We start from the raw sequence: 25,392 nt of genomic DNA, 5'->3' as shown, positions 1-25,392 counted from the left end.
GTTGATTCTATCACACCCGATCATCACGAGATGCTTCGAAACGACAAGTCTTGGCAACGGTGCTACTAAGGATGAACACTTTATTATCTTGATATTTTAGTGAGAGGGATCATCTTATAATGCTACCGTCGCGATCTAAGCAAAATAAGATGCATAAAAGGATTAACATCACATGCGGTTCATATGTGATATGATATGGCCCTTTTGTCTTTGCGCCTTTGATCTTCATCTCCAAAGCACGGACATGATCTCCATCATCAACGGGCATGATCTCCATCATCGTCGGCGAAGCACCAATGTCAATGGCGCCGTCTTCATGATTGTCCTCCATGTAGCAACTATTACAACTACTTTGAAATACTATTCAACATGAAATTTAAAGACAACCATAAGGCTCATGCCGGTTGCCACAATACAATAATGATCATCTCATACATAGTCATCATCACATTATGGCCATATCACATCACCAAACCCTGCAAAAACAAGTTAGACGTTCTCTAATTTGGTTTGCATATTTTACGTGGTTTAGGGTTTTCGAGTAAGATCCGATCTACCTACGAACATGAACCACAACGGTGATACTAGTGTTGTCAATAGAAGAGTAAATTGAATCTTCACTATAGTAGGAGAGACGAGACACCCGCAAAGCCACTTATGCAATACAAGTTGCATGTCGAGCGTGGAGCAAATCTCATGAACGCGGTCATGTAAAGTTAGCCCGAGCCGCTTCATCCCACTATGCCACAAAGATGCAAAGTACTCAAACTAAAGACAACAAAAGCATCAACTCCCACAAAAACATTGTATTCTACTCGTGCAACCATCTATGCATAGACACGGCTCTGATACCACTTTAGGATAACGTAGCATAGAAAACAAAAAAATTCCTACCGCGAACACGAAATCCAAGCCAAGATGCAATCTAGAAGACGGTAGCAACGAGGGGATTATCGAGTCTCACCCTTGAAGAGATTCCAAAGCCTACAAGATGAGGCTCTTGTTGCTGCGGTAGACGTTCACTTGCCGCTTGCAAAAGCGCGTAGAAGATCTTGATCACGGCGCCACGAACGGGCGGAACCTCCGTACTCGGTCACACGTTCGGTTGTTGATGAAGACGACGTCCACCTCCCCGTTCCGGCGGGCAGCGGAAGTAGTAGCTCCTCTTGAATCCGACAGCACGACGGCGTGGTGTCGGTGGCGGTGGAGAATCCCGGCGGAGCTTCGCTAAGCGTGCGGGGAAGAAGGAGGAGTGGGGCGGCTAGGGTTTGGGGAGAGGGGGGCGCCGACCATCTAGGGGTGCGGCCACCTTGTGGTGTTTGGGTTCGCCGGCCCCCTCCCCTTGGCCCCTCATTATATAGGTGGAAGCCCCAAGTGTTGGACTACAAGTCTCCGAATAAGACCCGAACCCAAAACCTTCCATGTGATAGGGAAACCTACCCAAGGTGGGAATCCCACTTGGGGTGGGATTCCCCCTTCCATGTGGGGGTGGCCGGCCCCCTTTGGGGAGTCCACTTTGGACTCCTCCCCCTTAGGGTTGGCCGGCCATGGGAGGTGGAGTCCCTCCGGGACTCCGCCTTCCTTAGTGGTTTCTTCCGGACTTTTCTAGAACCTTCCATAGAACCTTCCGGATCATTTTAAATCACATAAAATGACTTCCTATATATGAATCTTATTCTCCGGACCATTCCGGAACTCCTTGTGATGTCCGGGATCTCATCCGGGACTCCGAACAAATATTCGAACTCCATTCCATATTCAAGTTCTACCATTTCAACATCCAACTTTAAGTGTGTCACCCTACGGTTCGCGAACTATGCGGACATGGTTGAGTACTCACTCCGACCAATAACCAATAGCGGGATCTGGAGATCCATAATGGCTCCCACATATTCAACGATGACTTAGTGATCGAATGAACCATTCACATACGATACCAATCCCCTTTGTCACGCGATATTTTACTTGTCCGAGGTTTGATCATCGGTATCACTCTATACCTTGTTCAACCTCGTCTCCTGACAAGTACTCTTTACTCGTACTGTGGTATGTGGTCTCTTATGAACTTTTTCATATGCTTGCAAGACATTAGACAACATTCCACCGAGAGGGCCCAGAGTATATCTATCCGTCATCGGGATGGACAAATCCCACTGTTGATCCATATGCCTCAACTCATACTTTCCGGATACTTAATCCCACCTTTATAACCACCCATTTACGCGAGTGGCGTTTGATGTAATCAAAGTACCTTTCCGGTATAAGTGATTTATATGATCTCATGGTCATAAGGACTAGGTAACTATGTATCGAAAGCTTATAGCAAATAACTTAATGACGTGATCTTATGCTACGCTTAATTGGGTATGTCCATTACATCATTCATATAATGATATAACATTGTCATTAATAACATCCAATGTTTATGATTATGAAACTAATCATCTATTAATCAACAAGCTAGTTAAGAGGCTTACTAGGGACTCATTTGTTTGTTTACATAACACACATGTATCAATGTTTCGGTTAATACAATTATAGCATGGTATATAAACATTCATCATAAACATAAAGATATATAATAACCACTTTTATTATTGCCTCTTGGGCATATCTCCAACACTACCGCCATATCCAATATCCAAGACTGTGTCGCCACCTCCAATACCTACACTGTCGTCGCATTTTCTCTGACAAGGTAGTTGGCCTCCTTTGTTCTATTGCATTCTTAAAAGATCTGATTGGTGATTGCTGGTTCAAGTTCTACCAAAAAATGTGAGTGCTAATGGTTCTTAATTTTCTGCAATGTGGATGGTTGATGTAATTTACACAAATCTTATTCCCTTATGTATTTGTAACTTGTACAGAATGGATTATGATTCTGTTTGACCTAGAGCAGATCTATTTCATCAGTTCAAAATCCAAATGTGCCTGACTTGGGCATCATGTCGATGATTATATGGTCTAACTCTGTTTTTGTCTAGAACTCATTTAATTTGCCACATGTACAGAAAGGAATCTAGAGAGTTCCAGTCGTTTTCATAAAGATTGGGTAAATATTACATTGGTTGTATTTAAAGCATACATTTTCTGCTGGATTGGCTCGTTAGATATAAAAAGGTATGTTATCTAAAAATTAGATGTAGTTATCATGCCTTCGATATCATGTCTTGTACTTGATATAGCTTAGAGAGTTGCATTTGAGGAATCCCGTGGTTCATGCTATGATGCTACTATGGAGCAACATGTGACTTTCTTGAATTGATATATTCATGAACTTGTTATAACTTATAACACGCAAAGCCCCAGTAAATGGGAAATGTAAGAATTCGATCCTGAATGTTAGTAGCTCCAATGTTGCATGCCATCATGTGGATCGCCTCGTGAAGGAAACGACATCAAATTGTACGGCTCCATCTAAGGATTTGATAAAGTTAAATGTTGACTCTACTTTTGTGAAGGAATTGGGGGATTGCTCTATTGGATGTGTTACTCGAGACCACAAAGTACAATGATCTGGGCCTTTAATCGTTCAAAGATACATTTTCAGGATGTTTTTGAAGCTGAATTCGGGGCATGTCTTTGGGGAGGACACCAAGGTCTGAATGAGAGAAGTGGTTGCTTATTGATACCAGAGTAAGACAATTATATTTTGATATGGTTGATGCTATCTTGCGACAGAACCTTGGCATGTCCAGGTTATCGAGTGTATTTGATGACATCAAAATCTACGTTCTAGCTGTTGTGGTTTCAATATAAAGATAATCTGAAGAGAGTAATATTTTTTCGAGAAAACGCAAAGATTTTTCATTTCAATTTATTGTAGAGAAGAGAGTCTTAAACATTAGCAGTTGTATTAACAATGTATTGGAGTATTTTACTAACATAATGAGCGTTGCTGATTATGGCTTTTGTGGAAGGTCTGAGGCTTCATCGAGGTTTAGTTCATGCTTCTCATTACATGTAGGTTAGCTTGTCTGGAGATGGAGGACGCTGCCGATATTGCCTGGCACTTTCACCGCGTCCTGCTTTGGACTAAGTCCACATCAAATGTTTTGATAAATTGCCTGTACATGGATATTCTCTTGATGATCATTGAAACTCTTTTTAGGAGCCGTAGCAACGCACGAGCATTCAACTAGTTATAACCAATATACTAGTTAATAGGTAGAAATAACATCTTCTATTATGGGATGGATGAAGTACCTCACTGGCACTTGATGCTTGAGCTTCAACGCATATCTTTTGTGCAGACTGAGTTTGTTGTATTTTACTAAAATGGTTGTTGCATTTCAAAAGAAACACATGTCGGTCGTTTATCATCTTAGCCTCCGGTGTTCGTTCTTTGACAAGACTTTGGCCGATTTTTGGACACTAAGGTCAATGTTACCAAGATTCTTTTATTGAGTAAATATAGACCCTGAGGAAAGGAGCGTCCTAGAGAATTTTCTCATTTTGCGGGAAGAGTATCTAGGAAGTTGCTTGCTTGTTTTCCTTATGTCACCCAACGTCTGGTTTCGCAGTTGGTTGCTGCTTCGGTACCTCTCTCCCAACGATCTCCGATCTTGATGTGTTTAAATTTGGAGAGAGGGATGTATAGAAGCATGCTTATTCGAAGTTAGGAAAAAGGGAAAAAAAAGCAGGCCACATAGGAAGGAGTCCCCAACTTCCACTAGTAGAGAATGGGCCAATTGTCCCGGCCCGTAAGAGGCCACAAGCAACTGAATAAAGGAGGCGGGACATATAGTCCACCACGTGGCCGCCGCGGGCGCGTAGGGGTCACCCCTTTTGTCCCGGCTGGTAACACAGACCGGGATAAAAGGTCCTTTACGTGGCGCGCGCAGGATGCTGCTCCTTTAGGATTTAGGGTTCGGCAGGGGTGCAGCCACCCCCTTTTATTTCATTTTTTTCATTTCAAAATAATTTTCATATATTTATACGCTACTACAAGTTGTAGACGTTGATGCATTATACATATATAAGATAACTTGTATTACGATCGAGCAAACAAATATATATAAATTTTGTCCCTTACATACATGGAGCTCACGGCTACCGCGACTAGAGCCCGTCGTCTATTCGAACTATTACACGGGATTATCAGAAACGCCTATATAAACAAGCCGTTGTCGTCTATTATTTATCTCATCAAAAGTTTTGTCAGTTTCTCCGTAATTCCTAGTAGGTGTGCTGTGGTTGGAGCTTCTCGCGGACGTACTCGGCCTATATAGGAAAATGAGATAAATATGAATATTAACGGTAATAAATTAATGTTGTGAATGTATTGCTTACGTCGAGTCTACGATCGTCATTCTCAGTGGTTAACATGCGAATGAACTCGCAAATGTAGTATCCACATAGATTTGTCCCCTGTGGCTGACAATATAGGAGTAAACGTTAGCTTCTCTGTGAAGTTACTACCCTTAACCATCTTCTTGAAACTTATCCAAACTCTGTCAGGCAAAAAAAAATGATTGAATGAGTGGATAATTAATTGATATCTCACAAAAAATTGAATGTGTACAACAGAGTAAGACTCTCACATGTAGTTATAAGGAAACATTATTGAATCACATAAATGTTGCTCCGTTAAAAATCTTAGCAGGTTTTCCCCCGTTTCTTCGGTTTTATCCTTTAAAGTGTCATGATGTACTTTATTTGGGTCAATAAACCCAATATTGTTTATTGATTGGGTATTACCCGGGTACCCGACATTGCTATACTCGGTACAGATTATGAAGATGGACCAGCGCAAGGACTCGACAAACTGGACCCGCAAGGAATATTAACTTGGATTACAATAAAGAAGACTCCAATACGAATTCTACTAGGGCTCTTGTAAACCTTAACCTGGTTGATATATAAAGCCAGGTAGGGACACCCCTTGGATCACATATTGAGAAACATAAAAACATAGAGGCGATACGCCTAGACATCGCAACCCGCAGATTAGAACTAGACTAGATACAACAACTCCGTCTATGGCGGCCCCTGTACACATATATTCATATAGTGGATTGCTAGCAAGACGTAGGGATCCTCCACCGTGGACGTGAACCTGGGTACGTTGTGTCTTCTCTCGCTCCCGGAATCTCTATCGTCGCCTTTCGTAAACCCTAAGCCCCTCATGGTGGGCATTGCCGAGGAACCGTCTCGTCAATTGCCGCCGTCTATGGGAAGTGCGGCGACTGGATTTTATCATATGGGCGGGAACAATCATGTTCTTCATCAACAACATCTAGATCGCATCTAGCGAACAGTCTACTTCAACTTCAAGGATCAGATCCGACACTCGTCATCTATTTCATCACAGCCAGTTTCCTCATACAAAACATGGCGGCAACTTGATGTGTTCCCGTCATAGCCGGCATGTACGTGGCGTCGAGTCGCAAGAAAAAAAAAGAGAAGAAAAAAAGAAGAAGGTGTTGTGCCCAATCGAATTATTTGCAGGGTTAGCAGCTTTGTTTTCTGCAAAGGTACCTACGATCGAAAACCAGAGCGATTTTCAAGAAAAGAGCGACAAGTAAAAGTTATCTATTCCGGATCAGATCCCGTGAGCAAACAACAATGATTACACGACGTGTTCAAGGAAAGAAGGGCAAATAAAAGTTTCCTAGTCCAGAAGTAGCTAAGGAAGGAAATAAATTTGACAGACTTTAACGTGGTGAAGAGAAAAAAAAAACACAAAAGGAATCGGTCAAGCTCTTAGGTGCTTATTTGCACTTACATATATACTTGTTTAAAAAACAAACGAGAAGTAGAGAAGAGCATAAGAGGCTTATCATCGGTTGGTCACGTCTGGCCGGCATGGAACTACCGCGGACCCGACACTCTCGTGGACTGGGAGTCATGGACTCGTCCCGTTTGAGAACTCACCGTCATAATTTCGTCATCCGACACAAGATCATCAAGTGCTATATTTCCAACTAATTACAATTTACGAAAATTTATTTTGGCCAATTTTTTTGGCTCGTCTATTATTTGCGCATAGTTTTTTGCGCACTACAATATAACTGCAGATTGAAACAAAGCTTCGACTACTCTTCTCGAATGACCGCACCCGCTGTCGCGCACTCATCATACTGGGGGCTCACCTGTTACAGACCCGACATCGCGGATTCGATCTGTTTGGGTGTGTCCTCTTCATCGGCCACGTTGGCTAGGCGCCATGCGGCTACATCAACTATTTATGGCCGCGTGACTATATCAACTACGTCTTCTTCATCGGCTACGCCAGCCAGGCGCCGCGCGGCTACATCGACTATTTCTGGCCGTGCGACTACTTCAACTACACCTGCCACATCAACTATTTCTGACTGCGCAATTACTTCGACTGCGTCCACCTTGCGACCTACTTCCATATTGACCTTGTTGCAAATGAGCTAATGGCTTCATCATTTATGGTTATCAATGGATTTATTTTCCTTGGCTCTGGATATATCTTCTCCCGATGCACTCCTGGGTCAATGGCTTCATCATCTATGGTTATTAATGGATCTATCTTCTTCGGCTCTCGATATATCTTCTCTCGATGCACTCCCGGGTCAATGACTTCATCATCTATGGTTATCAATGGATCTATCTTCTTCGGTTCTGAATATATATCTTCTCCCGATGCACTCCTGGGTCAATGGCTTCATCACCTATTGTTATCAATGGATATCATCTTACATAAATGACCCGATGCACTCCCGGGTCAGTGGCTTCATCATCTATGGTTTTCAATGGATTTATCTTCTACGACTATATAAATAATTGACCAATGCACTCTCGGGCCGGTGGCTTCATCATCTATGGTTTTCAATGGATTTATCTTCTATGGTTACGTAAATATGGACCTGATACACTTTCAGCAGCGCTGGAATTACTTGGGGGCTCCTGAAAGATCTTCAACTATTATGTCTACTCCCATCGGGAGCGCTGGTTCGCTGGAATTCAAGCAAACATGAAGACTCTTTATACTATCAATGATTTCATCAAGGCACATGTGAGTGCTGCAATTGGTGAAAATCTTTATCGGTTACTACCGCTTCCACATGGAGCTCTGGTTATCAACGTATTATGACTTACCCGACAATACCTGGGGGTTAGAAGGTTTATTTCGTCGGTTACTACTTCTCCCATCCGGAGCTATGGTTATCGGCATACCACAGCTTACCCAGCAATACTCGGGGGCTGCAAGGTCTATTATGATTTTTCACCAAAAGCCTTAGGGAGCATGCGAGTGCTGCAATTGGTGGAAGCAATAAAACATATGGAAGTCTCAAGCCGGTGCACTGGGTTACGAAGTAAAAAAGGCGCATGGTTCCTTCGTTTACTCGGGGGATGTCGCTATTACATACAAACTTACGAACGGTCATGCAGATGTGTTTGCGATTACTACGGGGTCGTCAAACGAGCTAACTGACTTGATCCCTTAGTTGCCTTCGACAGACAAAAGATTCGACTGGGATCACGGTCCATCGCCTCCTCTTCGACAAACAAAATGCTTCGGCTGGGCTCACGGTCCATCGACTTCTCTTCGACAAACAAAAATCTTCAACTGAGCTCACGGTCCATCGACTACTCTGCGACATCATAAAAATCATCGAATACCCTCCGGAACATCATCAAAATCATCGTCTCCTCCATCATCAAAATCATCGACTCCTCTGGAACATCATCCAAATCATCAACTCCTCTATGACATCATCAAAATCGTCGATATCATCAGAAGCATCCAAATGTTCTCGGAACTCGAAGAAATCTACGGTATTTAACTCAACATTTTTACACCCTATACATGACTATTTCATATTCATCTACAGGCTCGAGGACTACTCCCATCGGGAGCGCTGGTCGCGCACCCGATAAAAAGATGGAAGCCTCGTCAATAAAGAAGAATGAACCCGAAGGTTCTAACAGTCCAGCTCTTCGGCTTCTTTCGAAACTTGCACCATTTTGAAGACCCGATAGATTTAAAAGTATCAGATGATGGGATAATTTGAAGATGTCGACATCAACATCAACATCAAGTTCTTCGAGTAGTACAACTTGAGTCTACGCACGATTGCAAGCACCCTCCCATAGACTCGGGGGCTACTCCCATCGGGAGCGCTGGCCGCGCACCCGACAAGAATAACTTCGACTCTACATCAAGCACAAGATTCAACAGAAGATCAAGACATTCGGACGATGACAACTTTAATCCCTACCCGAAGCTTCACTTCGGCCAGACACTCGGGGGCTACTGATGTGGGCATTACCCTTCGGGTACCCGATGTTGCTGTACCCGGTACAGATTGTGAAGATGGACCAGCGCAAGGACTCGACAAATTGGACCCGCAAGGAATATGAACTTTGATTGCAAGAAAGAAGACTCCAATACGAATTCTACTAGGGCTCTTGTAAATCCTAACCTGGTTGATATATAAAGCCAGGTAGGGGAACCCCTTAGATCACATATTGAAAAACAGAAAAACATAGAGGCGATACGCCTAGACATCGCAACCCGCAGATTAGAACTAGACTAGACACAATAACTCCGTCTATGGCGGCCCCCTGTACACATATATTCATATAGTGGATTGCTAGCAGGACGTAGCGATCCTCCACCGCGGGGACGTGAACCTGGGTACGTCGTGTCTTCTCTCGCTCCCGGAATCTCCATCGTCGCCTTTCGTCAACCCTAAACCCCTTATGGTGGGTATTGCCGAGGAACCGCCTCGTCATTTATATGCCTTCTTTTGCATTCATCGATCTTCATTATACATAAAAGATTACCAAAGGATATAATGAGTATATGCAATGAACATGAACAACTGAATAAATAGGAACTTATATGTAGTCAACAACTTACAAGCAATAGAAACTCATGAGAGATTTATCGATGTCGTCTAAATTGAATAACTGCCTTCGCAAATCTCAATATGGAGATCCTCCCTTCGGAAGTAATATTCTTGCCATAAACTTGTCTAGTCCTTCTTCGGCCCCTGGTGATCAAAGGATGCCGTTGTGCCCTCTAGTCAGGCCTCTCTCGTCTGCTTCGTATTGGCTAACATTCTGTAAGCAGAACGAACAGTAAAATCCCCTTCTTCTCATAGTGCGAAGCCCAAATATCTGGTTGAGAACGTGTGTTGATTGGTATGCTTTGAATGAGCTGCACATCCATCATAACGAAGAAGGTGTTCAACTTGACCATGTCCTTGGCTTCACCGCCTTATTGCTCTTCATGGAGTGCAAACATTCATAGGTAGTGATAATGTTATCAATGATCAATCTTTCAGGTACAAAGGCTGATTGTTCATCTGAGATAATTTCAGGCAGAACTTTCTTAAGCCTGTTCGCCAAAACCTTTGATGCAATCTTATAGATTACATTGCATAAACTTATAGGACGAAACTGACCCAACTCCTCTGGCTTCAGCAACTTTAAAATTAATACTATAAATGTTTTGTTAAAGGCTGTCGGGTCATCGACACCATTTAGAACCCTTAAAACAACACTAGAGGCTTCCTCTCCGCATAGATCCCAATGGCACTAAAAGAAGTGTGCTGGTAAATCATCCAGCCTAGGGGTTTTGTCGGAAACATCTGAAAGAGGGCTTCCGTAACTTCACTTGCCTTGATAGAAGCGACCAGGCCCTCATTCATATCTGACACGTTGAGGCACCGCATCTAGGACAACATCTATGTCCCCTGTCCCTTCTGACTTGTAAAGATCACGGTAAAAATCATTAGTCAACACGACCATCTCCGTTGGATCTTCAGTCAAGTCGCCATTCTGTTTCCTCATGCTGTTGATATTATTTCTCTTCTTTCGTTGACAAACCCTTAAGTAAAAAAATCTTGTGTTCTTATCACCCTCAGCTAGCCATCTCACTCGAAACCGTTGTCTCCACCTGACTTCTTCTCGGTGATCGAGCTTCACATGGCTTCATACGTCGTCGTACTTCATACTGGATCGAAAGATGGGATTCATTTATTTTCTTCGAGAAATTAGATGCGCTTCATTTCACCTGTCTAGATTTCGTGAAAAGTCTATGAAAGTCACAGCCTGCGCGAACGCAAACGGGTCGTCCGTTTGCATCGCCCCGCTCGAGATGCCCTTTAGAAGCGCAGGATTAGGCCCAAACTGGCAGAGAAACCCACTTGCGGATAGCCGGCCTTCCACGGCGTCGCAATTATCCCGCCAATTTCTCCAAATCCAACCCATATTTCCCGCCACGCCACTCCCTGCTCCCCCCTCGTCTCCCATGGCGGCGCCGTCGGCAGCCATGCGCAGAAAGCTGCAGCGCAAGTTCCGGCTGCGGGGCTTCACCCTCAAGGTCGACGCCCTCGAGGAGGCCGCCGCCTTCCTCGACCGCTTCCCCGACGCCGAGGACGACGCGCTCGACCTACTCCTCGACGAGCTCGACAAAGAGCCGCGTAACTACTCCCCCCCACCCCCACCCCATTTTGGCTTTATTTTACGGTTGGTTGTGACCCTGTGCGCGTCTATTCGTTGATTTCTGGGTGCGCGCAGTGAAATCATCTATACTGGATCGGGACGCCGTCCGGCGTGTGGTGTCTCTGCTCGTCGAGGCGGAGGAGGCGGTCGATGCGGCGTCGCCGGCGGCCACCAGCGCGCGGTCGGCACTGCGGGTGGTGGACTCCTTCGTTGTGCCTCGCTTCCACTACGACCCAATCAAGAAAGTGTTCTACGAGTATGTACACACCTCCACTTCCTTTTAGATCTGGAGAGACTTGAGAATTTAGTCTTTCTTTTGACCTTTTCGTGTTGAACTGAACCATGGTTGAATGTTGCGACAAGGGTATTTATTCACCACTTGATTCGCCTAAATCTTGAATGGATATTGACGAGGGATAGCTAATTTGCAGAGTGAATGCATAGTTTCAAGGGAGCTTGCCTTTTTTGTTCTTCTAAATTTAACTGTTTATTTTCTTCTGAATGTTTGATATAGATGTGTCAAACGTGCCTTATCTGTTTCTGGAATGATATTCTGCTTAAGTGTAGTTCGTCAACTGTAGTAAAAAGGGCCGCGTGCATCATTTTGATCCATAAGCCAGGGGTTTCAACCTCCTTTTCGAAAAAAATGTAATCAATTCGTCAATTTGTTAGCCCAGCCAGCCTGTAATCAATTCGTTTCTTTTTAAGAGCTGCAATATAATTCAGTATGACACATATATTTACCTTTGATGCTGAACTAGAACAAATGCCTGGGTAAAAAATCTTGTCTGTATATCCTAAGAATGGCTTAACCATTTATCTCACGGAAAAGCGGGAAGCATCGATTATAATGATCTTTTTGATCTTATGTTTGTTGATGCTATATGCTCGATTGTGATGTGTATATAGGCATACTGGAAGATTATCCATCCATGGAGAAGCTGGAGATAAAGCTGCCCTGTACAGGGACAGATATCAAGTGCTGCTTCAGAGGCTCGCTCGTGATAAATATTTCTCGAGGCCAGCTTTTGAGACTGTTATGACTGAAAATGATAGTTGCGAGGTATTTTCTTAATTTATGTTGCGTTTAGACTCCCAATAACTCTATTCCAACACTTTGGGACTTCTCCCACCTTCAACTTTTTTCTTAGTCTTTGTTTATGAAATGATATACAATTTTCCCCTTCATGTAGATAACTTCTATACAATCTTTAATTGGGTGCACTGGACGGAGATGGATTATGGGAGTCATATCACAATTGGAGGAACGCCAGTTTTACTTGGAAGATCTTACTGGAGCAGTGCCAATTGACTTAGCAAATGCAATATCCTTAAAACCATTACCATGTTACCTACATATGAATATATAAAAATAAATATTAATGTATTTGCTGTGCTAAAATTGGAAATGTTTCTCAACTTTAAAGTTTGTTTGTTCACAGTGTCCAGGTTAATGAAAAGAAATCCTTCCATTTTACAAGTGCTTAGTAATTAGTACTAATCATATTTGCATCAGTGACCCATATGTCATTTGAGCATTTTGTTTGAACTATATGGATTTATGCTTATCCAGAGAAGCACATCTCTTTCCTTAACATATAACACAAAATCACTTCAGGTTTCTTTGTTGAAAACACTGTAATTGTAGCAGAAGGTGAACTGCTTTCGAATGGCATTTTCCAGGTCTGGATTCTCATCTACCAGAAAATTATTAGTTTTCTTTTTGTAATATCCTCTTGAATATGTTTTTTTCCAATCATCTACAGGTCAATACATGTGGGTTTCCGCCTTTAGAGGACAGAGAGGCATCACTTTCACTCCTTATGGGACTTGATTTCTTTGGTGGAGGTGTCATACCAACTGAAGAAACAGTAAGTCTGTAATTGCGTTCTACATGTTGAGTAATAGGTCTTGCCGAAAACGTCTTTACTGATGATATTTGTTACCTTTGTATTAAACAGCTAAGACTATCATCACTAGAAAATAAGGCTGTGAATGACATGTTTGTCATACTTTCAGATGTTTGGCTGGACAATCCTGAGGTATTTATGTTTGGTATTAGTTCTTTGCTTTATGCAACTTTTTTGTTTAGTCATTCTCTCAGGATGTGCATATGTGTTATCTCGTAGAGTAGACTATGGAGAAGTTAGGCATTGTCCTTGATGGCTATGAAAGTGTGGAAGTGGTTCCTTCTCTCTTTGTTTTAATGGGCAATTTCTGCTCTCAGCCCTGCAATCTGGCATTCAATTCATTTGAAGAACTCAGGTGTGACTTTCGTGTTTCATGAGAGATGATCAAAAGTTCTGCTAGGCATTTTCTATTCCAATCCAAGGCAAGACCTTAGTCATGTAGCTTTGTTTAGATTGCAGTTTGGGAAGCTTGGTGAAATGATCGCAGCTCGAACTAGGTTAAAGGAACATAGTCGTTTCTTATTTGTTCCTGGTCCTGACGATGCAGGTACTTCCAATACTCAATGATATGCTTTTATCTAATAACTGATATCTGCATGTAGGGTTTCCTACAGTATGCGATTCATATCATCCAGTAATGAATTAAATCTCACTTGGCCTATTTTTTATATCCACTTATTATTATTATCCATCTGTCCCAAATTAATTGACTCAGTTTTATATAGATACACATGTATTTAGACACTATCTAGACACTAAAACGTGTCTAGATACATGCGTCTTTAGACAGAGTTGAATCAATTAATTTGGAATGGAGGGAGTATTATTTTCCTTGCTAGTTTAAACCAAGGAACAGCTTCTGTAATAGCATAAGGAAATGAGGTTGTTGGCCATAAATACTGCCAGCTTACTTTCCATAGTAGCAGATGTTTCCTTGTTTCTCGTGTACATCATATGTTGCTTCTTCTTACGTGGTAGTAAATTTGCAGGACCTTCGAAAGCTCTCCCAAGGTGCGCACTCCCGAAATATCTAATTGAAGAACTTCAGAAGCACATCCCAAATGCTATATTTGTAAGCAACCCCTGCAGGTTCGACACGAAAGCATTGTCTTGTATCATTATCTAAAAATTCCATATGTTAAACATTTATTGATAGGGATATATAAATATATAATCACCCATGCAAAGACAGGGATCTATTTTTTGGGGGTTCAAATTATAAAACAAGTATGTAGCTGATTAAAATCAATAACACCTTGAACAGGGATGTGTGATGTGTTGGATAATTAGGCACAATTTCCATAATTAATTCCAGAATATAAAACATGATGACAACAACTGCTAACATGTGAAACTCGAACATACTAGATGCATTAATCAACATGAGTAGCAGAAGGCACAAACGAGTAAAGCATCCATCGCTAAACGGATCGAGATATGTCGCACGTACCGATCCGGTGGTGGTGGCGGTGGAGGCGTAGCGAGATGATGTCGCAGCGAGTAACGTTGTTGATGACAACGTTGTTGACGACGGGGACGACGGGTCGAAGTAGACGGCGTTGAAGACGACGGTAGGCGAGCACCGCCCGACTTGGACGGAAGGCGACCCGTGATGAAGAGCTTGAGCGAGTCGCGCGCAGCGCTTCCCAAAACCTAATTCGCCCTCTCCCGTACAGGATCGCAAGGACGAGTGGTTCCGGAGACTCGCTCTCCCGTTCGCCGATGCACGTCGGCGCGCGGGATGGAGTAGGCTACGATAGCGGCGCAAGCGAGAGAGGTGGAAACCCTAACTCGTGTATTAGATATGTTTTCGCGGTAGTCGGGCGGGAGATTATATAGGCTCGGGAAACCCTAGGCAACGTGGGCCACGCCCACATCGCACGAACGTTTCGAGTCGGTTCACGGATAGCCCACGATCCGGGAGCGACCCGAACCGACTAATCGCGACGCGTCCGTCTAGGACTGCGTTCGTTTTCTCCGAGCGCGCAAAAGTAAGGAAAGTCTCGGCTCGAGGCTCAATCCACTCACCACGAGCGCGGCGCGCGTCGTGACGTGTCGAGTCGAGACGAGACGAGCGAGCGAGGAGCGAGGAGGAGCGCGCGTGTAGCACTCCTATTCTCACTCACTTACTAGTGGTGGAACAACCCACCTTATAAGGTGGTCTAACTTCCTCCCAACTTTCCATGTGGGACTAAACTTCCCACCTCTTGCCACTCCCTAGTGAGCTGCCACCAACTTGGGCTCAAACTCACAAGGCTGCCACTATGTGGGCTTTGTGATTTATAGGAAAAACTGAAATCTAATTTGGGCCACTAAAAGTGGGCCCAATATTTCAACAATCCCCCACCGGATCTCAAATCCCCATTTAGAGATTTACCAATACTCGCTGCTTGTTTATATACCGGTGTTTCAGCGGAGACTGTTAAGTTGAACTTCCGCCTAGAACCTTAAGCTACATCCACTCACACTTGAACAATGGACTAAGCCTTGAATTGCAAGTTTTGCGTGAACGGGGTTTCACTCAAAGTCATGACCGGTACATGGCTGCCGGTAGCCTACCCCGCGGGTGAAGCATATGCGTCATACTTCATGGTCTCTTCATGAGTTTACTAGAGATCACCCAAATCTCATAGATTGCGACGTTTAACAATCGGACTCATATAGGTGTGTTATTTCAAGAATGCTCAGTAGGACGAGCATCTTTGCTAAAATAGCCAACATAAACACATTAAGGCTTGTTGCCAACTCTGCCTTACAGACAATCGAGAGTTGTGCATCTTCACATAGAGAGGGTTACATAATACTCTCCTCAATTAAACCACTAGTTTGTTCTTCCCGGGTCCTAATTCACGGGATCTCCGATCACAAAGGTTGGGTTACCACTATGGTGTAACATCAACGGGTCTCAAACCCATCTCCTCGATGCACTTTCTATCACATTACGTGATAGTCCCTTTGTAAAGGGATCTGCCGAGTTTTTGTCCGTTTGAATATATGTAACGGTTATTACTCCGGAGTTTCGCAATTTCCCGACGGACTTCAAACGTCTCTTGACGTGTCTTGATGACTTCGCGTTATCCTTAGAATTGTTCACTTTGACAATTACGGTTTGATTGTCACAATTCAAAAGGATTGCCGGAACAGGTTTTTCAACCACGAGCAAGTCCATCAAGAGCTCACGCAACCATTCCGATTCAACAGTGGTTGTATCCAAAGCGATAAGTTCTCGCTTCCATAGTTAACCTCGTCAATATGGTTTGCTTGCAAGATCTCCATGATATCTGCGCCACCTCCAAAGGTAAATACATACCCACTTGTGGCGTACGGATCAGCTACATCCGAGATCCAATTCGAATCACTATATCCTTCAAGCACGACTGGGTGCCCCGAATAGTGAATCCCATAACTCATTGTACCACATAGGTAGCGCATGACCCTATCAAGTGCATGCCAATGATCGCATCCGGGTTTGACATGAACCTACTCAACTTGCTAACAACAAAAGAGATGTCCGGTCTAGTCGCGCTCGCTAAGTACATGAGTGAGCCAACAATCCGAGAGTATCTCGCTTGATTTATGGCAATCCTCCGGCTCTTGCGTAATGTCACACTCGGGATCATAAGGTGTTGGAGAAGACTTGCTATCAATATAGCCGAACCGGCTCAAGATCTTTTCAACATAATGGGATTGCGTTAGAGTAATCCCACTCTCATTCTTAATAAGCTTGATGTTCGAATTACATCGCCTTCTCCCGGATCTTTCATATCAAAGCACTTTGACAAGAAAGACTTGACCTCGTGTATTACTTTCATGTTTGTACCAAATATCGAATATCATCCACATACAAACATAGTATAACGCCTTCGCCCCCACCATGGCGATAGTAAACACACTTGTTAGCCTCATTGACAACAAAGCCTACAGAAGTCAAAGTTCTGTCAAACTTCTCATGCCATTGCTTAGGTGCTTGTTTCAGTGCCATATAAAGATTTCAAGCAACTTGCACACCTTTCTTTCTTCACCTTTTACTACGAACCCATCGAAGCTGATCCATATAGATTTCCTCTTCCAACTCTCCATTAAGAAAAGTCTGTCTTTACGTCCATTTGATGAACGATAAGACCATAGGAGGCAGCCATGGACGATAGTACTCGAATGGTGGTAAGTCTAGCGACGAGTGAATAGGTGTCGAAGTAATCTTCGCCTTCTCTCTGTGTGTAGCCTTTAGCTACAAGCTGCGCCTTGTACTTCTCAATAGTACCATCGAGTCTTAGCTTCTTCTTGAACACCCATTTGCAGCCCACGGGCTTGCATCCATGGGGTCGTTCGATAGCTCCCAAGTTCCATTAGAAAGAATCGAGTCCATCTCGTTGTGGACAACTTCTTTCCAGTCATCCGCATCCGGAGATGCATATGCCTCTCGCAATGGACGTGGGAGTATCATCCACAAGGTACACAATGAAATCATCACCAAAGGATTTTTCAATCCTTCGTCTCTTGCTCCGTTTAGGAGCTTCATTGTCATCCTTCTCAGTAACAATCTCATGTGATTGTTCAAAGTACTCATTAGATGTACTAGACTCAGGAATTATCTCGTAGAAATTCTAGCAATGCTATGCATATCTTTCATAGGAAACATATTCTCAAAAAATGTTGCATCACGAGATTCCATAATAGTATCAACATGCATATCGAGTACCTCGGATTGAACTACTAAAAATCTATATCCTACACTCCGCGGAGCATAACCTAGAAAGATACAATCCACTCGTCTTTGGTCCGAGTTTGCGCTTCTTAGTGATTGGAATATTGACTTTCGCCAAACATCCCCATGTGCGCAAATACGAAAGTGATGGTTTTCTTCCAGACCACTCCTCGTAAGGGGTTTTATCTTTATTCTTGTTAGGAACTCTATTCAGGACATGACATGAAGTCAATAAAGCCTCCCCCCACCATGCCTTGGATAAACCAGCAGTGGCTAACATGGAATTCACCAAGTCAGTCAGCGTGCGGTTTTTCCTCTCGGCAACCCCGTTTGATTGGGGCGAATAGGGAGGCGTCCTCTCATGAATAATGCCATGTTCCTCACGAATTCATCAAAGATTTTAGGAAAATATTCACCACCACGATCCGACCTAAGACGCTTGATCTTTCTCTCTAGTTGATTTTCAACTTCGGCCTTATAAATTTTAAAGTAGTCTAAAGCTTCATCTTTAGTTCGCAACAAATAAACATAGCAAAATCTAGTCGCATCATCAATCAATGTCATGAAATATCTCTTTCCACCTTTTGTCAACACACCATTCATCTCGCATAGATCGAATGTATGAGTTCTAGAGGTGCCAAGTTTCTCTCCTCGCCGCCTTGTGAGGCTTCCGAGGTTGCTTTGATTGCACACAACTATGGCACTTTGAACCTTTGGCAATGGTGAAATTCGGAATTAAACTTAAACTCGGATAGCCGAGACATTAAACCAAAATTAATGTGACATAAACGAGAATGCCAAACACTCGGTATCATCACTAACATTGCCACAAATATGGTTCACGGACTTATTATCGAAATCGGAAAGCGAAAAGCTGGAACAAGCCTCCGCACTCATAGCCTTTACCAATAAATTGTCCAAACTTGGAAACAACTACTTTATTCGACTCTAAAACAACCTTAAACCCATCTCTCGCATAGAAGGGAGCCGCTAACGAGATTCTTGTTCATAGTAGGGACATGCCGCACGTTCTCGCCCGCACGATCTTCCCCGAAGTGAACTTCGCATCTACCGTGCCAACACCACGAACGAAGCATGTGACCCATTCCCCATCAAGACGGAAGAATCCCGGCGACCTGGTAAGAAGTGAACATGGATATGTCAGCACACACATGAACATTAGCACTCGTATCAATCCACCAACATGGAGATTGAAATACCGAAAGAACAAGAAAGAGATTACCGTACCCATCAAGCATTGCTAGCGGTCACCGTGTTGACTTGCCTCGCCTTTTTCTTGCGGTCTGCCCTCTCCGGACAGATCCTTAGAAAAGTGGCCAGCCTCTCCACACGTAAAGCAGCTCAGATCCGCTTTGTTTATCATCTTCTTCTTCTTGAAGGTTGTAGTCTTCATAGGCTTATTGAAGGAGGGCTTGTTATTCCCTTTGTTCTTGCCGTAGGGTTTCTTCGCACCATGTTGGCGCTAGACCGACCCTCTCCTTTCTCGACATTATCCTTAGCCCGAGCTTTCTCCTCAACATCAAGAGATGCTATCAGGTTTTCAACTGATATCTCCTGTCTCTTGTGTTTGAGAGTTGTGGCAAAGTTCCTCCATGAAGGGGGCAACTTAACGATGATGCATCCAGCCACAAACTTGTCAGGTAAGGCACACTTAAGGAGTTCAAGCTCTTTCGCAATGCACTCGTATCTCATGAGCTTGTTCGACTACGTAACGGTTGTTAACCATCCCGATGTCATGGAAGCTCTCCATGATGTACAGTTCATCGCTCGCATCGGTTGCACCGAACTTAGCATTCAGATGCATCCCGGAGCTCTTTACCATCCGTTAAGTGCATGTACACATCACACGTACGATCAAGCAAGAATACTTAGAACGCATCCGACGAAGAGAGTATTGTTTTCCTTGAACTTGTTCCGATCTTGGTCGATATAGTTCCTTCGGGTAAACCATCAGTAACTTCGAACACTTTCGGATGAGTAAGCCGCAGCATGGCCTTATACTCGCCACCTCTTAAAGTGCACACCGGTAAACTTATCCGGCCTCAGTGCATCGGAAAAACCAGCCATTGTTAACTCAGGAAATTGCCTACAATTAGGTTTTTGGATTGTTGGATAATTAGGCACAATTTCCATAATTAATTCCAGAATATAAAACATGATGACAACAACTGCTAACATGTGAAACTCGAACATACTAGATGCATTAATCAACATGAGTAGCAAGAAGACAAACAAGAAAGCATCCATCGCTAAACGGATCGAGATATGTCGCACGTACCGATCCGGTGGTGGTGGCGGTGGAGGCGTAGCGTGATGATGTCGCAGCAAGCAACGTTGTTGATGACAACGTTGTTGACGACGGGGACGACGGGTCGAAGTAGACGGCGTTGAAGACGACGGTAGGCAGCACCGCCCGACTTGGACGGAAGGCGACCCGTGATGAAGAGCTTGAGCGAGCCGCGCGAGCGCTTCCCAAAACCTAATTCGCCCTCTCCCGTACGAGATCGCAAGGACGAGTGGTTCCGGAGACCTGCTCTCCCGTTCGCCGATGCACGTCGGCGCGCGGGATGGAGTAGGCTACGATAGCGGCGCAAGCAGAGAGAGGTGGAAACCCTAACTCGTGTATTAGATATGTTTCTGCGGTAGCCGGGCAGGAGATTATATAGGCTCGGGAAACCCTAGGCAACGTGGGCCACGCCCACATCGCACGAACGTTTCGAGTCGGTTACGTATAGCCCACGATCCGGGAGCGACCCGAACCGACTAACCGCGACGCGTCCGTCTAGGACTCTGTTCGTTTTCCTGAGCTGCAAAAAGTAAGGAAAGTCTCGGCTCGAGGCTCAATCCACTCACCACGAGCGCGGCGCGCGTCGTGACGTGACGTGTCGAGTCGAGTCGAGTCGAGACGAGACGAGCGAGCGAGGAGGAGGAGGAGCGCGCGTGTAGCACTCCTATTCTCACTCACTTACTAGTGGTGGAACAACCCACCTTATAAGGTGGTCTAACTTCTTCCCAACTTTCCATGTGGGACTAAACTTCCCACCTCTTGCCACTCCCTAGTGAGCTGCCACCAACTTGGGCTCAAACTCACAAGGCTGCCACTATGTGGGCTTTGAGATTTATAGGAAAAACTGAAATCTAATTTGGGCCACTAAAAGTGGGCCCAATATTTCAACATGATGCTACTGTTTCTCTTTGTGCTGTAAATTCTGTGCTACATGTGACTCTGATTCCAAATTCTAGTCTTTTTGGACATTGATATAATCTCCATGGCGACCTTTGACGATCAATTCTATGAAAGTATGTTACACATCATGAAAGTATATTTCATGATGGATTAATATCAATTCAATACTGTGTATGTTCGTAATTATTTCTACACTGATGGTCAAATTTAAACATATTTGACTGCCATGATTCTAAAAAGACGTACATTTGGAACCACTAGGAGGTTCATCCAATTGTCTTCACTGTGACTTAGTTCAGTTTTAGCATAAAGGTTACCATTGGTGTGCTGTATTTATTGCGACGATCCATACAACAAGCATCTGTACACAATTGCATGATCATGATGCACAATGACAATACGTACATAAAGATGCTTAACATGCATGCCCATACTGGCCTACCGATGTGCATACTATGGAACCATGTTTTTTAGTTGGCATCTAACATCATAATGAATGTCGCACGCAGTATTTTGTTTGTAGTAAAGCTCTCTCTGTACCAGACACCATCTTCATTTGGTCTATTTTTCCAAATGTGCCTGATTTATCTTCACGGTTATTCATTGAGGCACTGACATTTCGGTTAAGTCCTGGAAAAGGCTTCATGCACTTGTTACCCACTGAATCAAGGAACATATACCAATCTATGGCATCATTCCATACCAACTTATCATGATTCAGACAAGATTAACTTCCAGACCTACCAATTATCATACATTCTATCTCCAATAAAATAATTGATTTTCCAGGGTGAAGTTTTATACACAAGAAATCGTGTTTTTTCGGCAAGATCTCCTTTACAGGATGCGGCGGTCATGTCTGATTCCACCAACAATGGAAGAAACAAGCGACCCATTTGAACATGCAAGTTAATTAACTTCTATTAATTATTTTAGTCAGAATGTATGCTGCTGACTGTTCGTAAACTAACCAATCCTTTTTGTTCAGCTAGTAGCAACTATCACCCACCAGAGTCATCTGTGTCCATTGCCTCTTACAGTCCAACCTATCATATGGAACTATGATCATTGCCTTCGGCTGTATCCAACTCCTCACACGGTATGTAATTGCACATACTTTATGCACACCTTGAAATGTTTTCTGACTGTTATCTCATGAATATGCTTCGGTGCTAATTCAGTTGTTCAACATGCACAAAGGCATAACTATACTTATGTAACTATCATCGATCCACAACACTATCAACAAAATTTTGGCAGGTCTTGTGCTAATGCTTGTTTAAATCTTCTTCAGATAGTATTGGGTGACAAGAGTGAGCAGAAGGCCTTCAAATATACAGGAATCACTTGTTTCAATCCTGGTTCTTTTGCCAATGACAGCACTTTCGCAGCATACCGTCCTTGCACTAAGGAGGTTGAGCTTTCTGCATTAGAAAGCTAATGCGGAAAGCGAGGCAAATGGAAGCTGGAACGTGTAACACCCAACTTGGGGTCCAAACCTTTGATGAGCTGCCTATAGCCACTGTATATCAGCCATCAGGATTGATATATGACTTTAGACATTTAAATTAAGGAGGCATCATGCAAGCATTCACAAGGAAGACATAGCGATGGCATGCATGGATGGAGTCAGTGCTATGTCAGGTGGAACTGATGCTGACATCTCGTGGTAGGGGTCACAGATTTGTAGAATCTGATTGCTGTGGCCCTTGTGGTCTTGGTGTAACAATGATTTTGGTATGTCTTCTTCCAGCTATGCTTTGCTGAAGTCACAGAGTGGATCTCAGTCTTGTAATATGTACCTGTAACTGTTTCCATTATTTGAAACCAAGTTAATAGAATTGTGCTTTCAGTTAATGTCTAGAATTATTACTCTGTAAAGAATGCATTGCTTTTTGTTAACTTGAACCTGATTAATTATACAAGAATGCACGGGAAATTTGCTTGACATTTTTGTGGGGAGAAAATGTGTTCTACTTACAAGTTGGGCTCTACTTAATTCTATAACGACAGATTCTTTTCTCCTCGGTCGCTCGCGAGCGGCTCTGGAGGCCTAACCCTAAAAAGCGAGAAGTGGCGCCAGGCTTTCCTTCCCCGGCCGCTGCTGTTGTTGGTGCCGGCGGTGGCGGCCTCGCCTGGTCACCGAAGGCGGTGGGTGGTGGCGGCGCAGCCTCGACGGGCTCCCTTCGCGCGAAGGCGGGACGTCACTAGGGCTGCGAGGTGGTGGAGAGGAGCGGTCGGCGGCGCGGTTCTGGGAGGTCATCGCCGACGCATGGCGGAGCCCATGGACGAGCTGCAGTCTTCGACTTGGCAGGCAGCAAGGAGGGGAGAGGGTGGACGCGGCGGAGCGGCCGGGTGGCGGAGGTGCTAGATCCCATCTTGGGGAAGGCGATGCGGGAGGATGCGTGGCCAGGGCGGAGTGCCCTGGTGCATCGACCGTCTTCCTGTGCTGGGTTCGAGTAGCGAGGTCCCCGGGTGGTTGCAACGCGACGGGGCAGCCGGGATGTGGAGGCGCAAGACCCCATCTTGGGGGCGGCGGCGCGAAGGATGCCTTGCCAGGGCGGAGTGCCCTCGTGCATCGGTCGTCATCCCCTGCGTTGGGGACATGCTGTGAGGCCTCCCGGTGGCACTAGCGTGGGAGCTGGAGGTTGGGCGGGCTCGATCTACGCTTTCTCGAGCTAGATCTGGGTTTTTGTGGGCCGGGTCATCTGCTGGCTGTGCCTGGAGCGGGTGTGTCGGAGTGGGCCTGGCCTTCGCCGGAGGTGGTGGGGAGTTGCTGCGCTGTTTTCGTCATGGCTGAAGCTGGTGGCTTGGGCCGTCGTGCTGGAGACCATGACTTTTTGCGACCATGATGTTGAGGAGCTGCGGGGGCGGCGGTGTGTCTCTCCATGGACAGGGTTGCCCCAAACCTCAGAGGCGCGGATTCGTGCGACGATACGGCCGAAAGTCCCGCCCAACTCGTTGGGCCGATGGCGACGTCGCCTGCGGGTGTCGTGCCTCTCTCTAGAGGCGTCGCCGAGGCATGTCGGTGTCTCTCATGTTCTCGCCTGGTTTGGTAGCCGTCTCCGGGTGAAAGCCTGAATCCTTTGGATCGGCGCGATGGCGGTGTCCTCGACGTTGTTCCTCTGTTGGGAGCTTCGCGTTTGGAGACATGACTTGGAGGTCCTGGTGCATTCCTCCGGTGGTGTTCGCCGCTGTCCGAGGCTGGCTGCAAGGGTGCAATGCATGCCATTGATGGCGTCCCCAAGACGATGCTTTCTCGGGGCTGTCCGAGTTCCGCCATCTTCCCCTTTCTTGGCTCGTTGGCAAGGAGAGCCCTTTTGGAGTTGTTGTTCTTCGGAGCTGTCTAGCGTCGGTCGAGACACGGCTTTGTTGTTTAGCTTAGGGTAGGTTCTTTCGTGTTGTTGTTGTTTTGTCGGTGGTGGTTGTCTTCGGATTAGCCGGTGTGGTGTTTGTGCTACTTGTGGTAGCGTGTTCTTGTACTCAAACCTCTGTCTTCTATAAAGATATGGTACGTCTTTAGCGTACTCGCGAAAAAAAAATTCTACCTACTTGGTGTGTTGGTGATGTAGTTGATGACCAAGACATCTCAAAGTAACCAAGGCGATCAAATTTTGAAAGAAAAAAAAAAATCATGTTTTAGCTTTTGGATTGGGCGTGTTTATGCTGAATTCCATCTTTCTGAACACAGGTTATCAGTGTGTTTCCAGGTTTTCGACCACTGTAGTATGGTACAACACAGGTTATCAGTCGCACGTTGTCCTCTGGCTCCATCGTGCGTCCATGTGCTTTATCTCAAATAAAGGATTACCATCCGCGAGAGTGTTGATTACTTTCACATGTAAAACGGGTATATATTTTTTGAGGTAAAAGACAGTTACTTTACATAAATTAAAATAGATCAAATTATTTGGAAGATCATATACATCATACATAGCCATAATTTTCCCCGCATAAAAAAGCGTTGCGTTAATTGTAGGTCCTTTTTTTTTTAGTTTTGGTGCAGCACTCGACATGATTCCATTCATGAGTCCATTATGTAGTCCTTCCTGCTTCGCCCAGATGGCGTCATGGAGGAGCATCTTTGATACTTCCGCCAGCCCATGAAACATATCAAAAATCTAAAGATAACATTCTTGCAC

The 25,392-nt window shown here is 44.5% G+C and overlaps 1 protein-coding gene across 1 annotated transcript; it reads left to right on the top strand.

Moving 5' to 3' along the window:
- The first annotated feature begins 11,233 nt into the window (after positions 1-11,233).
- On the top strand, positions 11,234-22,757 carry LOC124651459 (DNA polymerase epsilon subunit B-like). The gene is made up of 13 exons (XM_047190549.1): positions 11,234-11,405; positions 11,503-11,683; positions 12,337-12,490; positions 12,621-12,752; positions 13,033-13,110; positions 13,194-13,298; positions 13,389-13,469; positions 13,562-13,692; positions 13,790-13,884; positions 14,327-14,426; positions 22,040-22,154; positions 22,239-22,349; positions 22,545-22,757. Exons 1-13 carry the CDS (start codon positions 11,234-11,236, stop codon positions 22,689-22,691), a joined length of 1,602 nt encoding a protein of 533 aa, XP_047046505.1. The 3' UTR covers positions 22,692-22,757.
- The last annotated feature ends 2,635 nt before the right edge of the window (positions 22,758-25,392 follow it).

The sequence above is a fragment of the Lolium rigidum genome, chromosome 5 (genome assembly GCF_022539505.1).
Source record: "Lolium rigidum isolate FL_2022 chromosome 5, APGP_CSIRO_Lrig_0.1, whole genome shotgun sequence".
NCBI lineage: Eukaryota > Viridiplantae > Streptophyta > Magnoliopsida > Poales > Poaceae > Lolium > Lolium rigidum.
The sequence above is the reverse complement of the archived record's forward strand: the minus strand, read 5'-3'. Positions and strand labels throughout refer to the sequence as shown.

Bases quoted from the DNA above. Each gene is read 5' to 3' on its own strand.
- LOC124651459 (XM_047190549.1), top strand. From the start codon at position 11,234: ATGGCGGCGCCGTCGGCAGCCATGCGCAGAAAGCTGCAGCGCAAGTTC. The intron at 11,684-12,336 runs GTATGTACACAC...ATGTGTATATAG, and splicing joins ATCAAGAAAGTGTTCTACGA to GCATACTGGAAGATTATCCA. The intron at 12,753-13,032 runs ATATCCTTAAAA...AACATATAACAC, and splicing joins CAATTGACTTAGCAAATGCA to AAAATCACTTCAGGTTTCTT.